Source organism: Vicugna pacos, chromosome 9, assembly GCF_048564905.1.
Source record: "Vicugna pacos chromosome 9, VicPac4, whole genome shotgun sequence".
NCBI lineage: Eukaryota > Metazoa > Chordata > Mammalia > Artiodactyla > Camelidae > Vicugna > Vicugna pacos.
The window spans coordinates 4,200,737-4,218,199 of record NC_132995.1 but is presented as its reverse complement, the minus strand read 5'-3'; the positions used below and the strand labels follow the sequence as shown (position 1 = coordinate 4,218,199).

General features: G+C 42.0%; 1 protein-coding gene and 1 long non-coding RNA gene across 7 annotated transcripts; one reads left to right on the top strand and one right to left on the bottom strand.

Annotated features, from left to right (window-relative positions):
* Positions 1 to 594: 594 nt before the first annotated feature.
* LOC140698347 (uncharacterized) lies at positions 595 to 16,742 on the bottom strand. 6 transcript variants are annotated; one of them, XM_072968524.1, is made up of 6 exons: positions 16,704 to 16,742; positions 13,229 to 13,319; positions 8,676 to 8,859; positions 7,198 to 7,493; positions 3,530 to 3,656; positions 595 to 2,209 (listed from the first exon to the last, which is right to left on the bottom strand). In XM_072968524.1, exons 5-6 carry the CDS (start codon positions 3,561 to 3,563, stop codon positions 717 to 719), a joined length of 1,527 nt encoding a protein of 508 aa, XP_072824625.1. In that variant the 5' UTR covers positions 3,564 to 3,656; positions 7,198 to 7,493; positions 8,676 to 8,859; positions 13,229 to 13,319; positions 16,704 to 16,742; the 3' UTR covers positions 595 to 716. The 6 variants fall into 6 exon arrangements, with proteins under 6 accessions (XP_072824625.1, XP_072824627.1, XP_072824628.1 ...); XM_072968526.1 differs by having other exon boundaries at positions 8,676 to 8,839; XM_072968527.1 differs by lacking the exons at positions 13,229 to 13,319; positions 16,704 to 16,742 and adding an exon at positions 9,380 to 9,514 and having other exon boundaries at positions 7,198 to 7,284; positions 7,370 to 7,493.
* Positions 9,167 to 15,012, top strand: LOC140698355 (uncharacterized). The gene is made up of 3 exons (XR_012076104.1): positions 9,167 to 9,450; positions 13,294 to 13,523; positions 14,292 to 15,012. It is a non-coding gene; the product is annotated as an uncharacterized lncRNA (long non-coding RNA).
* Positions 16,743 to 17,463: the final 721 nt, after the last annotated feature.

The window sequence follows — 17,463 nt, the reverse complement described above, 5'->3', positions numbered from 1 at the left end:
AGGTGAAACCCAAGTAAGGACTTTTCCCATTCAGGGCCTCTGTGATCTCCAGAATGCCTTCTCTGCTGAATGAATCTCCTGTCTACAGGTCTGGTCACACTAAACCCATGTATCTGATTGCCCTCCAGGACGGCTGTTCCAATGAAGCTTAAGATGTGCACACCTGCTAAAGCCCTTACTTAATGTTCCTCACCAATAGGGATTCTCTGGCTCTAAGTTAGGCTTCAAACTACAATGAAGGACTTGCTGCACACATTATATTAGCAACTGTCCTCTCTAGTAGGAATTCATGGAGGATCTTTTTTAATTGAAGCATAGTTTATTTACAATACTGCTGGTTGACTCTGAGGTATGAATTTTGACTGACGACACTGAGACATTCATTACATCTCTCTGATTTCTGTCTAGTATGGTTATCTGACAGTAAGTGAGGCTTTTCCACATTCATAGCACATCCATAGTTTCTCCCCACAATGAATCGCCTGTGAATTTAAAGTGTCAATTTTGAATCATGACCTTCCCACATATATCATATTGATATGGTTTCCCCTGTGTATCTACTCCCTGAGGCGTAGTGAGGGTTGAGATGTGAGGTAACGCTTTTCAACACTCTTTAATTTGAAGGGTTTCTCCTCACTATGAATTCTCCAATGCTTTGTAAGTTGTGCATTTTGACCAAAACCTTTCCCACATGTGTCACATTTACATGGTTTTTCTCATGACTGGATTACTTGATGTTCTGTTAGATGTGAGGCCTGATGTAAGGTTTTGAAACCCTTATTATGTTTATATGATCTCTGTTGAGAATGAATTCTCTGATGATTTTTAGGGTTTGTTTTTGTACTAAAACCCTTGCTGCACTCATTACATTTGTAAGGTTTCTCTCCAGTATGAATTCTCATATGGTTTGCAAGCTCTCCTTTGTGACAAAAGGTGCTGCGACACTCATTACATTTATAACGTCTCTCTTCAGTATGAATTCCGTGATGACTTCTGAGGTTTGATTTACACCTGAAGACCTTGCCACACTCACAACATTGATAAGGCTTCTCTCCAGTATGAATTCTCTGATGACTTTCAAGGCCTTCTTTATAACGAAAGACCTTGCCACACTCAGCACGTTTGAAAGGTCTCTCTCCAGTATGAGTTCTCTGATGAACTGCAAGATTTCCTTTACAGCCAAAGACTTTGCCACACTCATTACATTTAAAATGTTTCTCTCCAGTATGAATTCTCTGATGAAGTGCAAGCGATGCATTTTGAGTAAAGCCTTTTCCACAGACGTCACATTTATATGGTCTTTCTCCTGAATGGATGACTTGATGTTGTCTGAGATGTGATCTCTCACAAAAGCCCTTGCCACACCCACTGCATTTGTAAGGTCTCTCTCCAGAATGAATCCTGTCATGCTTGGCCAGATTTCCGACGTGAGTAAAGCCCTTGCCACACTCATTACACCTGTAAGGTTTCTCTCCAGTATGCATTCTCTTGTGACTCCCAAGTGCTTGTTTATGATTGAAGACCCTGCCACACAAATTACACTTGTAAGACCTGTCACAACTAGGAGTTCTCTGATGTCTTGCAAGTTTTGAATGAAAACAAAAAACTTCCCCACATACATCACATTTATCTAACTTCTCCTTTGTATGGATGATCTGGTGTGTACTGAGGTATGACCCTTGGAGAAGAGCTTTGCCACTCTGAGTACTTTTGTACAGTCTTTCACTGTGTGTCTTCAGGTCTCGTGTCAGTACTGAAAGATGCATAAAATCACTCCCATCTATTTCAGAAATGTTGGTTTGGACACTACTAGAAGTTCCTGGAAGTGGTGAAAATGAGGCACTACTGTTGCCTGTCTTGTCAGCTTCATTAAAAAAATCAATTTTCTCTTCACTTTTAAAACTATGCTGTTCATTCTGAAAGCTTAATGCAAGTCTGTTTCCCCTGGGCTCGGTTCCTGCACCACTTGTGCCACGTTGGTCTCTCTCTTCATGGAGATTTCCACTACCGTTTACAGACGTTCCTTTGTGATTTCTTTCCTCATTTCTCTGCTGAGAGTCACTGTCATATGCATTTTCCTGGATGCTCCTGGGGTCAAAATGTTTTCTTTCAGTACTTTCATGACTTTTTGTCATCAGTGTTTGGAATAATTCTCTATCGATGTTTCCCTTTAATTGTAATTTTGTGATCACGTGTATATGAGACATATCTAAAAAGAATGATAAGTATCCCATTCATTACAACTCATTAAAAAATGTTTCATGTTAAATACATGATAGTACACTACAACTAGTACTTATACCAAACAGAATTATGAACCTCCCTAGGATGATCTTACAAATTTTAGGAACACACAGAAAAATAGGATTCTTTCCCAAAAATGAAGTGATCCAAGTAATTTTAATACTTTTAGGACAGCCTAGTTTCAAACAACCTATGACAAAAGGACACAAATGAAACAAAATTCTGTAACCTATCAAAGAAAGCATTTTTCGATCGTAACTCCAAAGCACATACCAATTAACAGTAGATACTGCTGTTTCATAATTGAGGATGAAACAATTATGCTACACAGATTTTGCATACTTACTGGAAAGGAAGAAATGCTAAAGAACTGAAAGTAGCTGTGAAAGCACATAACTGAAATCTAGCGTATGTAAGTAGTAACTGAAATTTGTGGCAGTTTACAATAGGGAAACAAATTCAGCAAAGGGAAAGTTATGAATCTGACAAACAAATTAAAAAAAAATTTCTAAATAATTCCTAAGAAAAAAAATGTACCCAAAACTTGAGGAGATGAAATATATTCTTCAAGACTTTTCAATAAAAATAACTAAACTTCTGTTAGCCCACAAAATCTCCACAGTGAGAAGAGGATCCCAAACACTATTAATGTTGTGGGGCTCTGCTGAGAGCTGACCTGTGTTCACACTTTTCATACATTCTGACCCATTGGGGTGTTTTCGCTTTTGTTTTTTGCTATTTTCATGTCTCATCCCATAGTTTAGGGCTCTTTTCTATTCTCCCCCAAAATAGAGATAACATTCAGATCAGAAACAGAAACTCTTGCCTATCAGAAGAAAGAACTGCAAAATGCTGTGTCTTTTCCAGAATCACAACCCTCTTGTTTAGCTGAGGAGTGAGGACTCTGCAGCTGAGTCTGGGAAAATGTTTGATAATTTCCTCACCACACTCCTCCTGAGTGTATAGAACAGTGTGATATGAAGGTATCTAGCTCTCTCCCCCAAAATAAGAGTCAAAAGCCAAAAGGCAGAAGACAGGAAGCTGCAAATTCTTTAAGAGTTTGCCACTGAGCTTTATTTATAATTCAGCCCTTTAACAACCCCTGATATAACATGAAAAGGGCTGATCATCTCAAGAAAGGGTCAGTTTAAAGTCACTGTACTATATCGTGTCTGAGACAACAGGGCTTTCAGATCAACCAAAACAGGGGCTGCCAAGAGGCACACAGGGGAAAATGCAAAACACCCAAAGGCAGATCTCAACATCAACAGGGACGTTCTCTCACCCACGGACAGCAGGTTCCTGCAGGTCTCCAACATCACATCCCTGTACAAGGTCCTCTGAGCAGGGACCAGGCACTCCCACTCCTCCTGCGAGAATGTGATGGCCACATCCTCGAAGGTCAGCTGTTCCTGAAATGAAAACGTATTTCACCAAGGGGTCAAGAGGAGAGTTCTTATCTCCATACAAAGTGAAAAGAGGAGAGAAGGGTAAGGATTGTTTCAGGTGAAGTAAGTATTCTGACAGATGGAAGTTAAGTATTTGGAGCAAGTTGTGTCTCCCTTTTTATTTTTTAATTTTTTCTTTCCTGCTTTAAATTGTTACACGTCTTCCTAAAAGAATATGATATCTTCCAATTAATGGAGAGTTTCTGTCTGTCTGGAGAATCCATGACACATATGTAAATAAAACTCAGTAAATTGCCTATGCTAATGCAGTAGATATTCTGTGCACAGAAACTCCTTCAGGGGAAACATCTGTTAATCATTCACCTTAAGAACATTGGGGTGGCGGGATAGGGAATTCTTGGAGAACAAGTTTCCCAGAGCTGTGTCCTGTAAATAGGGTTATCAACTCCTGAATACCAGACCTTCATTCCATAAGGCAGCTCCCCGCAGGGGCTGTGTCCTGTACGCAGGGCTGTTAACTCCTGGATACCAGACACTCACTTCATGAGGCAGCTCCCGGCAGAAGTCAGTTTTTAAAGGACTATAAGGGAATGCTATAAACAATAATGCCTACAAACCACATAATCTAGAACGTTTTTAGAAACACACAACCTACTAAACCTCAATCATTAAAAAATTAAAAAAAAAATTTGAACTGAATTATGACTAGAGACTCAAGTAGCAATAAAAGATCTCAAAGAAAACCCAGGATCAAATAATTACACTGCAGAATTCTACCGTTCAAAAAAGAATAATTTAAAAAAAAATAATAATCTTCAATAGTGCTAAAAATTCTGCAGGCAAGATCCTGAAACGAAACCCACAGAAAGACCCAACAAGAAAGGGGAACTAAAAACCAAAACTCTCTTGAATACTGATGCAAAATCCTTGACAAAGTACTAGCAAACCAACTTCAACAGCACATTCAAAATATCTGACTTCATAAGCAAAAGGATTCTATTCCTATAAGGCAAGAGGCACTCAATATACAAAAATCAATTCATTTGATAGATCACATCAACAGATGAAAGAAAAAAAACACATAGATCATCTCAACTGATCCATAAAAAAGCATTCTGCAAAATTCAACAACCTTTCAAGACACAAACACTCAACAAAATAGAAACAGTAAATGTTCTCAACAGAATGAATATCATTTACGGGGTGGGCGTCAGTGGTAGAGTGCATGCCTAGCATACATGGGGTCCAGGGTTCAAACCCCAGTACTCAAGTAAGTAACTAATCAATAAACTGAATACCTTCCCCCATGAGCGAAGAAAACAAGTGAATATGACTTACGAAACACGTACAGATAACATGATACTAAGAAGCGAAAGAATGAAAGTTTTTTCCTCTCAGATCAGGAAGAAGGCAAGGATGTACTCTCTGCACTACTGTTTTAAAAAGTACTGAAAGTCCTGCCAGTGGAATTAGACAAGAAAAAGAAATGAAAGTCTCACAAAGTGAAAAACAAGTAAAATTAACTTGTTTCTTATATGATAAGGTTACATATATGTATAACCTGTAAAGATTCCACAAGAAAACTGGTACATCAAATAAAAATTTTATTGAAGTTGCACAATAGAAAACAAACATGCAAAAATCAGCTCCATTTCCATATACAATGAACAAAGTCCATACAAAAAATAGAAGAAAACTATTTGGTAAGTATTTAAGAAGTGATGAAATATTTAGGGAATACATTTGCCAAGATGGACAAGGACTTGTACACTGAAAACTACTAAACATTCCTAAAAGAAATCCAAAAATATACACATAAATGACAGACAACCTGTACTCATGCACTGCAAGTATTAATACTCTTGAAATGTCCAAACAACACAAACTCTTCTACAGATTCAATGGAGTCATCATCAAAATTCCAATGGCTTTCTCTGCAGAAATAGGAAAAACACACTGAAGGTTATAGGGAATCTCAAAGGGCCTGAAATATCGAAAACGTTGGAAGAAGAAACATGGAGGCAACCTTTTTTTAGATTTCAAAGCATCCTACAAAGTAATCAAGATGGTGCGTTACCGGCATAGACAGATACAGAGATCAGTGGAACAGAAGAGAATGCTCGGATACAATCCTTTGCATCTATTTAAAATGTACTAACAAGGACGTTAAGATTGCAGAGTGGAAAAAAGAGTCTCACAACAAATGGTGCTGGGAAACTGGGTATTTACCTGTAAAACAATGAAGCTGAAACCTTATGGGCCAAAAAGCACAACCAACATAGTGAAAAGGAAAAAAACAGAAGAATGGAGGTGATGAAAGTGATATAAAGAATTTCCGACTCTCAAACATTTAGATTTATTTCATAGTTTAAAATAGATGATGGAATAAAACACCTTCTATCACTGATATCTCTTACTCATTATGATTTCAGTCACTGACTCACTCATTCAGCTTCGATTCTCTTAGAAAATGTCACAACAGATTTCCCCTTATTGCTCTATTTCCAGATTTTACCAGGTATTGGGCACGTTAATACCGACATCTACATGCAGCTTCTGTTATTTTAAAGGAGGTACTGGGGATAAACCCAGGCCCTCGAGTAAATATATATTTTTTAATATTTTGCTTTATTTATATTTTGGTTTTGTTTTGGGGAGAGGTAATTAGGTTTACTTATTTATTTTAAACATGTGCAGCTCCCTTATCTTGGTTTTTAGAGATTGGACAGTGCATCTAGATGGGCCGCTACACAACCCTGCTGCCCAACAGCACTGACACACCAGTTGTTTGAATCTACTAGTGTGAAGCCCTGCCCAGCACAATGCTCAGTGGAGACTCTTCACACGTTCTAGGTCACTGGGTCACGGGGATGGAATCTAAGTGGAGATGACAAACACTGAGGAAAGGAGCTGGGTGACTGTGAATGTACAGGCATGACACGGGATACTTAGAGTCAGACAAGATTAGCAAGTCCAAAAGAGGGCATTTTGGAAGGACAGACAAAACAATCAACTGATGTGGTCTATATATACAATGGAGTACTACTCAGCCACAAAAAAGAACAAAATCATGTCATCTGTAGCAACATGGATGAATGTGGAGTGCATCATTCTAAGTGAAGAAAACAGGAAAAAGAAAAAAATACTATAGGCTATCACTTATATGTGGAATCTAGAAAAAAGAGTCTAAAAAAAAACCCACACAGAGAAACTTATTTACAAAAGAGCAACAGACTTATAGATGTAGAAAACAAACTTAGGGTTACCAGGGGGAATAGTAGGTGGGAAGGAATAAATTGGGAGTTTGAGATTTGCAGATACTAACTGCTATATAAAATAGATAAACAAGTTTATACTGTATAGCACAGGGAACTATATTCAATACCTTGTAGTAACCTATAATGGAAAAGAACATGAAAAGGAATATGTGTGTGTGTGTGTATGAAGGTAACATTACTCTGTACATCAGAAATTGACACAACATTGTAAACTCACTATACTGTGATAATAAAGAGAGAAAAATCAACTGAGAATATGACTTTACCTGAGGAGTGATTCCTGACTCCTCTTCTTTCTTCTTCCTCCTCTTCCCGACTTCTTCCTCAGACGAGTGGAGTCTTCAGAGATCAATCTTTCAAGCTGAAAACATTCTGTTTAATGTTCCTAAAAAACACCCACTTCCTGTGCCACAACCACACACATCGGGGGAACCTCACCACGTGGACTAAATAGTCCTCTGCCGCCCACTGTCACAGGAGGGACTCAGGACAGGAAACCACACAGAGACCAACCAGGGAGTTCTTCACATTTCTTGGTATCTCACTCCACTCGTGGTGAGGCCTACAAAGCAATTATTTGACAAGTGTACACACTGTGTAATAATTCTCACAAGAAAGTAATTTATACTTCTGTCAACTCGAGATTACCATTTTGCCTCTATGTGGTGATTCCAAGTATACAGTCGCACTATGAGAGTAACTACAGTCAGCAGGCTGTACATTAGATGTGCGGGTTGCACTATTTTATTTTACAACTCAACGTTTGTAACCTTTGGCCTACATCTCCCCGTTTCCCTCTCCACCCAGCCCTCAGGACAACCTTTACACTCCAAGGCTCTATGAGTCTCACATTTCAGGTTTCCAAGGAGCGTTCTTCTTCTGTCCTAATACTGTCTTAATTCATGGCTGACATAAATTTTCTGTCCACCCATGTGTCAACAGACATTTTAGCTCATTCTGCATCTCGGCTGTCCTGAATAATGTAGTAATGCTCACTGGAGTGCAGGTATTTCCCTAAATAAAATGATTACGTTTCCTTTGAATATCTAGCCAGAGGTGTGTGATTTAAGCAAACAAACGTTAAATGTATTACATTGTAAAGCCATCAATCAGTATGACGCAGATTAGTTGTCCACATCCAACAACTCACCTGCCATCTGCATTCAGTTTGCCCCCTCAACCTGCACTATGTGTTTCCATTTCATTCTTTATCTGTCTCCCTATTTCTTTCTGTGTCTCTTTGTTCCCCTCTAACCTCCCTCTGTCCCTGCCGCGCTCCTATTCCGTCCCTGGCTCCGGTCCTGCCCTACTCGGCAACGTGTTTCCCCTCTTGCTGTTCTTTCCCCCCAGCCTTTCTCATTGCCCTGTATCTCCACGGATTTCTGCCTGATTCTTCCTCCACCTCTGCTCCCTGTCTGCCCTGTGGCTTACATCCCTTCTATCCTTTCACCCTCCTTTCCTCCCCACTCTCACACCCCAGGTGGCTGTGCCTCCTTCCTGCTCCTTCTCTCTCTTCCTTTGCTCTCCAAGTCAATAGCTGTCCTCTGTTTGTCTCCCGGGATCACCATGCTTTGAAGGCCATGGTTCCAAGTCTTCTAAACTCTCTCCAACTCCCTGTGTGAAGCGCCTAACCGTTGTTAGTCACCGTCTCCCCACCTTCCCGCGGACCCAGGGCCCCTCTCCTGCTGTGGCTCTCCAATGCCCAGAGATCCTGTTCATTTATTCATGTGTCTATTTTACCCACCTGCTATTTTAAGGGATAAATGTATTTACTACAGTTTTGCAAGTGCCTCAGCCATCCTCAACGACACCATCGATTCTCCATCATTCTTTTCTCCTCAGTGTTTGTACTTTCCTCTGAGCTGCTCTCTGTCTCTGTTTCAACTGAACCCCTCGCCCAGGAATTTACTGCAGGAGTGAATAAATGCCTGCGTAAAGGGAGAGACCGTTTTCCAGTGGAGTCGAATTTGGGACTAACAATACTGGGGAGTCACAGGGCTGACTCAGGTAATCTTGTATGCGGGGTGGGGGAAGGGCTGACTACGAAGGGGAGGAGCAGGACAGCCCTGAGGAGGCCGCGAGGATATAAGGGCTGGAGGGAGGGGATCTCTGGTGAGGCCGAGCTCCCCAAAATTCCGGGACCCGGCCTCCCGGGAGCGGGGCGGCCGGCGCCGCCCTTGAGGCTGGGGGCGCGAGTCCACCTCGTGGAAGAGGACGTTACACGGCCGGCGGAGAAGGGAGGGAGTAGAGTCATGAGCAGGAAAATATCAGGAAAGGCAGCGCCTCAGTGACCGAAGGCACAAAAGCCAAGGCCAGGGAGCAGCCTCAGAGTGGTTTCAGACCCAAAGGAAAAGATCCCCGTCCTGGAGCGGCGCGTCCGGACTTCCGTGGCCGAGGGGGGCCGGGTGCTGGGGCTTTAGCTCCGTAGACTCCGCGCTGCACACTTACACCAAAAAAGAGAAAGGAGCTGTGCCCCACAGCCTCCGATCGGCGACCCCCGCTTTCGCTGCCGGAAGAATGTGAGCTGAGTTAGAGGCGGGACCTCGTAGGCCGGGGCGTGGGCGGAGCGCCAGCGGCGGGGCGGGGCGAGGAGGGAGCGCAGCTCTTTAATTGGTGCGCTGTGAGACGGGGGGCGGGGGTGCTGCTCCATATGTTAAAACGGCTCATTTTAAGTTATTCTCTGGAACAGTTTTACGGTAAAATCTTACAGTTGTGTAGACCATTTAGGTAGGAAACTAAGATGCTACCTCATAACAACTTGAAACCGGTTTCAATAAAAAGCTGCTTGGACTTAAGAGTGTAGCTCAGGTAGCCTGTGTGCTTAGAATGTGCGAGATCCTGGGTGAATTCGCAGTCCCTCTATTAAAATTCAAATAAATATAAGGAACCTAACTCCGACCCCGCCCCACCACCAAAGAAAAAAGCAAATTCTGCCGGAAAGAGGTTCTCTTGCCCCTCACCTGAAGCTCAAGAAATGCACTGGTTGGGAATTTGGTCTCCATGTGGTTGCTGTTGGCAGTGGTGGATCTACAAATATTTTCTTAAATTACAATTAATTTAACCGTTTTAAGGAAATAAGAGCTGGACTCTGTCTCTGTATCACAAACTTGAATGAGAAATAAAAAACGCTCCCCGGATAGAATGGGCCATTTCATACTGACAACGTGACACAACACCTTTTCCTCTCTGTTCTTCATTCGGTCAGGAGGCCAAACTCAACACTCTGCTGGGTTCCATCAACTCAGAGACAAAACCTAGGGTCTGAGACTTAAGGACTACAACATACGATAAATTCGATCACTAACCGTTGCTTTAAAAAGAGCAATACATTTTCAAATGGTTATGAATTGCATTTTCTTTTTGCTAACGAGTTTTACTTGCCTTTTAAAACCACATTTTCTCCCCAGTTTTATTGACATGTACTTGACATACATCGCTGTATGACTTAAAGTGTCCAGCAAAATGTTATGACATTTATTGAAATAATTACTGCAATAAGAAAAACTGCATTATTCTTTAAAACAGTTGCTCTTTTCCACACTCTTAAGACCTTTAACTATCTTTGACAAAAACTTGTTTATAAAATTATACTTACATATATAACTAAACATAATGTAATATCTAATTGATTATATGTTCATTATGAAGGTAATTAAAAACGTGTTCCTTTTATTTTCAAATGGTAATCTATTTTAGCTCCTTTCTTTATGTTCTATTCCTAAGAGTTCTGCCAAGTGTGGGTAACAAAGCCTGAGAATAATTAACTTGCAGTATTAATAAGGAGATTTATTTGTGTAATAGAGAAGAACAAATGTGACTCCACATTAGGTCTGTTTCTTCTATTTTAACCTTTGTATTATTAACCTAAGCAAAGGTTATTTACTTTAAACTTTGTATTGCTCTTTTTAAAGTAAGTCACTTAAAGTCTCACCAGTGGTTTTACATCTGCAGAACACTGAGAACTGGGGTGATATTTTGAGGATTGAAATTGCTTCACATTGTGATCCTAAATTTTATATTCACTATATTCCCTAAAGTATACCTTAATAAATATTTTATGACCAGGAAAAAAATGCAAATCACTAAAGAGAGATTGCCCATGAGCTCAAATGATACATAATGGCCCATCTCTGGGAATGCTGCCTCCCAGGCAATCAGTGTTCAGCTACAATACCTTTCAGTAGCTCACAGAAACATCCTGGCCCGTGAATGACTGCCAGAAAGACGAAATTAACACATCCCCTCAGGAGGCTGATCGGAATCAGGAAATATCTGACTATACTCTCCCTCTTCTTTTAGTACAAAAGAAGCCTATATACCAACTCAGGCAAGATGGTTTCTGAGAAGAGTAATCCCCATCTCCTCTGTCTGCTGATGGTCCAAATAAAGCCGCTATTCCTTGCCCTAGCAACTACTCTGTTCAATTTATCTCCCTGTCATGAAGTGAACAGTATGAGTTTGAACTCAGTAACAACAGGGAGGTATATTCTTTCATGTGAGCCCTAAAGAAAGTAAAATTAGATTCTCAAGGATACAATAACTTCATTTCACCCCTCACCATTTTTCAGGCACTATCTGTTAGATAACTTCTACTACGAAGTAGGTTTTGTCACATCCCTGCATGTGAAACATTTCATCCATAGAGACATGAGAATCCACTGAAATGTGATGATGTTTAGATAGGGAAATTAGTATATTTAAAATATTTTCATTGGGGAGGGTATAGCCCAGTGTTAGATCACTTGCTTAGCATGCACAAGGTCCTGAGTTCAACCCCCAGGACCTCCATTAAAAAAATAAAATTCTTATTAAATTCAAATTAATTACCTTCCCCCCAAAATTAAAAACATTGCTTTTCATTTAAAATATTTTCAAGCAAAATGGGCAGAATGTCCTGATGTAGCACACATATGAGTACAAGGTGATCTATCACATTTTTAAGAGATGCAGTAACTCCGATAAACATAAACTTGACTAGGTAGACTACTCCACATCAGACAGTACTGCAGCATTTCTGGGAAAACTGGAAGGCTGCCTGCAAAAGACTCTCTAGCACCATACACAAGAATACTCAAAATGGATTAAAGACTTAAACCATAAAACTCCTAGAGGAAAACACAGGGAGAACACTACTGAAGTTAAATCACAGCAATATTTATTTTTGAACAAGCTCCTGGACTAACGAAAATGAAAGCAAAAATTAACAAATGTGATCCGGGAGGTAGGAAGGAATAGACGGGATTTCAAAATGTAGAACAGATAAACCAGATTATACTGTATGGCACATATATACACGATCTTGTGGTAGCTCACAGCGAAAAAAATGTGACAATGAATATATGTATGTTCATGTATAACTGAAAAATTGTGCTCTACACTGGAAACGGACACAACATTATAAAATGACTATTACTCAATAAAAAAAGTTTTAAAAAAATGTGATCTAATTAAACTGAAAAGCTTTTGCACAGCTAAGGATACCATCACCAAAACTAAAATGAAAAGACAACCTACTGAATAGGAGAAAATATTTTCAAATGATGCAACTGACAAGGGACTAATTTCCAAAATATACAAACAGCTCATACAAGTTAATGTCAAAAAAACAAGCAGCCCAATCAAGAAATGAGAAGACCTAAATAGACATCTCTCCAAAGAAGACAGACAGATGGCCAACAAACACATGAAAAGATGCTCAATATCACTAATTGTTAGAGAAATGCAAATCAAAACTATAGTGAGGTATCACCTCACACCTGTCATAATGGCCATCATTAAGTTCACAAACGATTAATGATGGAGAGAGTATGGAGAAAAAGGAATCTCCTACACTGCGGGTGCAAATGTAAATTGGTGCAGCCACTCTGGAGGACACTGTGGAGGACACTAAGGAGTAAGTCAGAACAAATTTCCCTCTATTGTTCTGTTATCCAGATTTTACCAGGTATTGTGCATATTAACACCCGACTTCCATGGGCACCTTCTTTATCAGCTTTACAGAGGGGGCAGTGCATCATGATGGAGGCGCTAAGTAGTCTCTCCTGCTGAACAGCACTCACACCGTGTCTGGAATATATGGGTGTCAAGCCCTGACCAGTGGAGCCTCTTCACAAGTTCCAGGTCCCGGGGTCCCGGGGGTGGAGTCTAAGTGGGGAGGACAGGTGCTGAGGGAGGGTCCTGGGTGACTGTGAATGTACAGGTGTCAGGCAGGACACTGCAGTCAGACAGGATTAGCGAGTCCAAAGAAGGGCATTTCAGGAAGGACAGACGGGCAATCCAGTGAGAATATGACGTTACCTGGGAAGGAGCCATTTCTGACTCCTTTTCTGTCCTCTTCCTCCTGTTCTGGGATTCTTTCTCAGGCAACATGAGTCTTCAGAAGTCAATCCTGAAAGTTGGAAAGATGCAGCTTCATGCTGAGAATCAGCACATCCCTCCCTGCGCCAGAACCACACACACAGGGGAGACCTCACCACGTGGAACAGAGTCCTCTGCTGCCCGCTGTCCCAGGAGGGACTCAGGACAGGAATCTCCACACACACACCAACAAGGGAGTTTCCCCACACTGTCCTCAGATCACCTTCCCCTCCTGGTGAGCCCCTCCCCTACACGGCAGCAGTGGGTGCCTCAGCTGGACCCGATAGCCCCCTTCAGGTCACAGACCAGGCCCTGATCCATCCCCACGCAGAGCAGAGCCCCCTCCCCCTCAGCCCGGATCCCAGCCCTCAGGATGGGAGGACTCAGTCAGGATGCTCAGTGAGGCATCCAGACTGGAATCACCTGGGGGTCCCCGAAGTTTTATTGAGGTTGGATCTTACAATATGAAGGGAAATCTCTGGTCTGAGGGTACAAAGCATGTACATACAAAATGCCCCATCAAACTAATATGAAGCCTGGGTTGAGCACCAGAGGAGGCAATCCCAGCACACCTCCCACTTTCCTTAGAACAGGATAAGCTCCCAGGAAGAGGCTGGAGACACTAGCAGGGACCTGAGGATGACACAGGGCTGTGTAGACATAGTGAGGAGCCTGGATTTTGTCCTGAAGACAAGTTAAGAGCCAATGGAGATCTGAGTGCAGGACTGACATAATTTCTCCTCAAATTACACCTAATGCAGAGAAATACATCTGACTGTGATCACTTCTACTCTGAGTCTATGTTCTTGTCTCCATCCTAGCATTTCTCTTTTCCTTTTTCATTCTGGGAGGATTGGTACCCATTTAAAATTAAATACAACTGGACACTCTCTCAAAAATAACTACCATACACAGTCACACAGCCAATTTGGCCAATCATTTCAGGGGTCAGTGTTGCTCAGACAGACAATTTCTGTTTGACTCTCTCATCTCTGTGTTACAGGTGGGCTCCCTGAGACGCAGAGGAGAGCTATTTCTGAGAAAGTGCTGGATGGAGTGAACAGAACCTGGTGTAACTGAATTCTGAAATGGGATCCTGAAGGGCCAATGGGCAGAGTCTGTCCTTCTCATCCTTCCAAATTAAAACACCAGGACCATTTTTTCACGTTCTTCAGCAAAGGAAACTTCTCCTTCAAAGTATGATCATACTGATACCAAGCATTTAATTCTTTCCCTGAAGACTGCAGTAAAAATTTTAAAGACAGAGAAATGAAAAAAAAAAAAAGGCATTGGTGTAGAAAACACTTTAAGGGGTCAGCTTAGAAATAAGCTAAGCAAACTTCTTCATCATAAATAGACAGGCTCTTTTGGAAAAAGGTTCCAAGTCAGTCCAGCCCATCCTTCATCACATGCAGAGACAGTCAAGAGGGACCTCAGGGAACATCTTCATGTTACCTCACAGCTCACTATTTTAACAGATCACAGGAAAAGGAAGAAAACTGAATATTAGACTAAGTGGTTACACTAGGTTTTGACTGTTAACATAAAAGATAATTGATATCTTTACCAACTGCTCATCATAATAGGCTAAAATTATTTTCTAATTACCAAAGAACTTCTCCAATATATTAGATAAAGAGGAGAAAGCAGGAAGGCCTCAAAAAAAAAAAACCCTAAAACAAGTTAAAAGAAGAAATGATTTGTGATTTTTTTTTAATCTAAAAATTCCGGTGTCAAAGTTTTAAAAGCATGACAATAAATCATATATAGAAAAGAAGGAAATGAGTTTATTATAGAAGACCATGAAAGCTTATTCCAGAAGCTAATAATTATTTACAGGGAAATTGAATGAACTAAGATTTATTCCAATCTGCAAAAAGAATTATATGTAAAGGAACAGAAAAGTAAAAGTAAATCCATCATCATCAAAAAAAAAAAAACACCGACTTTTAATGTCCCATTTAAGAGGCATCATGTAGTGACACTCACTAATTGCTTTGCCCACGAGTTCTCTCCGTAATCCTCTAGGCCATGTCAGGGCAAGGCAAGAGGGTGACCCACAACCTAGTGAATCAAGCCACTGCCCCCTGATAGAAATAATTACAAAATGCACATACAAACTTAATAGATAAGAGTTTTGCCATTCTCATCCTCATCAGAATAACTTAAATTTTAAATGTACAATATTCTAAAGCCACAAATCATAGATCACAACTTAATTGTGCAGATCCAAACTCACCACCCAACCGCATGCAGTTTCCCCCTCTACCTGCACTGCTATGTGTTTCCATTTGTTTATCTCTCTCCGTATTTGCCTCTTTTTGTCCCCCTCCACTCTTCTGTGTCTGCCCTCCCCTCTATTTCTTCACTCACTCCTGTCCTGCCCCACTCTGCAATTTCTTCTCTCTCGTTACTCTTCCCTCACAACCTCTCTGTCTTAAATTCTCTTCGTATTTCTGCCTCTTTTTTCCAATCTCTGCTCCCTCTCTACCCTCCGGGTTACACCCCTTCTATCCTGTTATCTTCTCTTCCTCCTCACTCTCTGGCATCCCCTGGTGGCTGTGGTTCCTTGCTGCTCTCTCTCTGCCTCTGCTCTTCTTTGTCCTTTCTCTTCCAGCAGCATGATGCTTAGGCCATGGTTACACTTTTTTATCCTCTTCCTCACTCTGGGTGAAGTGACTCAACACTGTTGCCCCCTCCCCACCGCAGATCCAAGGCCCATCTTCCCTAGGTTGCTCTCCAATCCATGGAAAGTCCGCTTTTTTGTTCACTTCTCTAATTTATCCAAGTGCTACTTTCAAGGGTTAATCTTTCTTTTTGTACCTTTGGCAATGCATTCCTACCCAAAGAGGTCGTTTTCCAGCGGGGTGGAATTTGGAACGTAACAAAACACTGTATGTCTAGGCTGAGCCAGGTCACGTTCCCCTACGCGGGGTGGCGAGAGGGCTAACTACGAAGGGGAGGCCCGCGGAGCAGAAGGACCGGCCTGAGGACAGAGGGGCTGGGAGGGAGGGGGTCTCAGGAGAGGGCCGGGCTCCCTAGAATCCCGGGACCCGGGAGCGGACGCGGCCTCACGGGAGCGGGGCGGCCGGTGCTGCCCTTCAGGGGCCGAGAGGGCGAGGCTGAGGGCGCGAGTCCACCTCGCGGAAGAGGACGTTACATGGAGGAGAGACGGGCACCGGTAGTATATGGGTTTAAGAAGGAAAAATATCACGAAATGCGGTGCCTACATGGATCGAAGGCAGAAAAACCAAGGAAAGAGACCAGCCTCAGGGCGATATCAAACCCAAGGGAGCGGCGCCGTCAGGCTTTACGTGGCCGGAGGGCCGGGTGCTCCAGTTTTAGGTCCGTAGTGACTCCCACATCCTGAGTAAAACGGACAACGGAACACAAACAGTAGGAAGCAGAAACTTACTATCTGCTACGGGACCATCCCTCCCCGCTCTCCGCTTCCGGTTCTGTCAGTATCTTCGCTCGCGAAGTTAGAGGCGGGACTTCCGGGGCCTGGGCGGGGGCGCTCCGGGCGGGGGCGGGGCGAGGAGGGAGCTTAGGTCTGCGCAGGGAGACAGATAAAATCGGGAAAGAGGTGGGAAGGGGATGGTGCTTCCCCGTACCCTTAAACGATTCATTTTAAGTTACTGTTTGCAACAGTTTTAATGTAAAAGCTTACCGTTGTGTGGAGCAGTTATCTCGAAAACTAAGATGTTTCCTCCTCAGAAGTTGAAAACGCTCTCAATAAAAAGCCGTTTGTGCCAGCAGGCCTTGTCCTGCTTGTGAGGCGCAATGAAGTCAGTGGTTGAGAACCTGGGTCTGCAGGTGGTCGCTGTGGGGCGGTGTTGCATCACGGAATACTTTCTGTAAGTTGAATTAATTTAAGAAGTTTTAGAAAACGAGAGTTGGACTTCTCTCAGTATTACAAAATAGAATGAGAAATACAAAACTCTACCTGGGTAGAATGGACCATTTCAGACTGACACCGTACAGAACAGCTTTTCTCTTCTATTCCTCATTCAACCAGGATTCCAACTCAGCTTGCTGTCACTTCCAGAGACTCAGGGACAAAACCTCAGGTCTGAGATTGGAGGACTAAAGCATGTGGTAATTTCTGTCACTAACCAATTTCTTTAAAAAGGGAAAACATTTTTAAAAATTGTTATACATTGCATTGTTCTTTC

Bases quoted from the DNA above. Each gene is read 5' to 3' on its own strand.
- LOC140698347 (XM_072968524.1), bottom strand. From the start codon at position 3,563: ATGTTGGAGACCTGCAGGAACCTGCTGTCCGTGG. The intron at 2,210-3,529 runs GTGAGAGAACGT...CATTCTTTTTAG, and splicing joins CAGGAACCTGCTGTCCGTGG to ATATGTCTCATATACACGTG.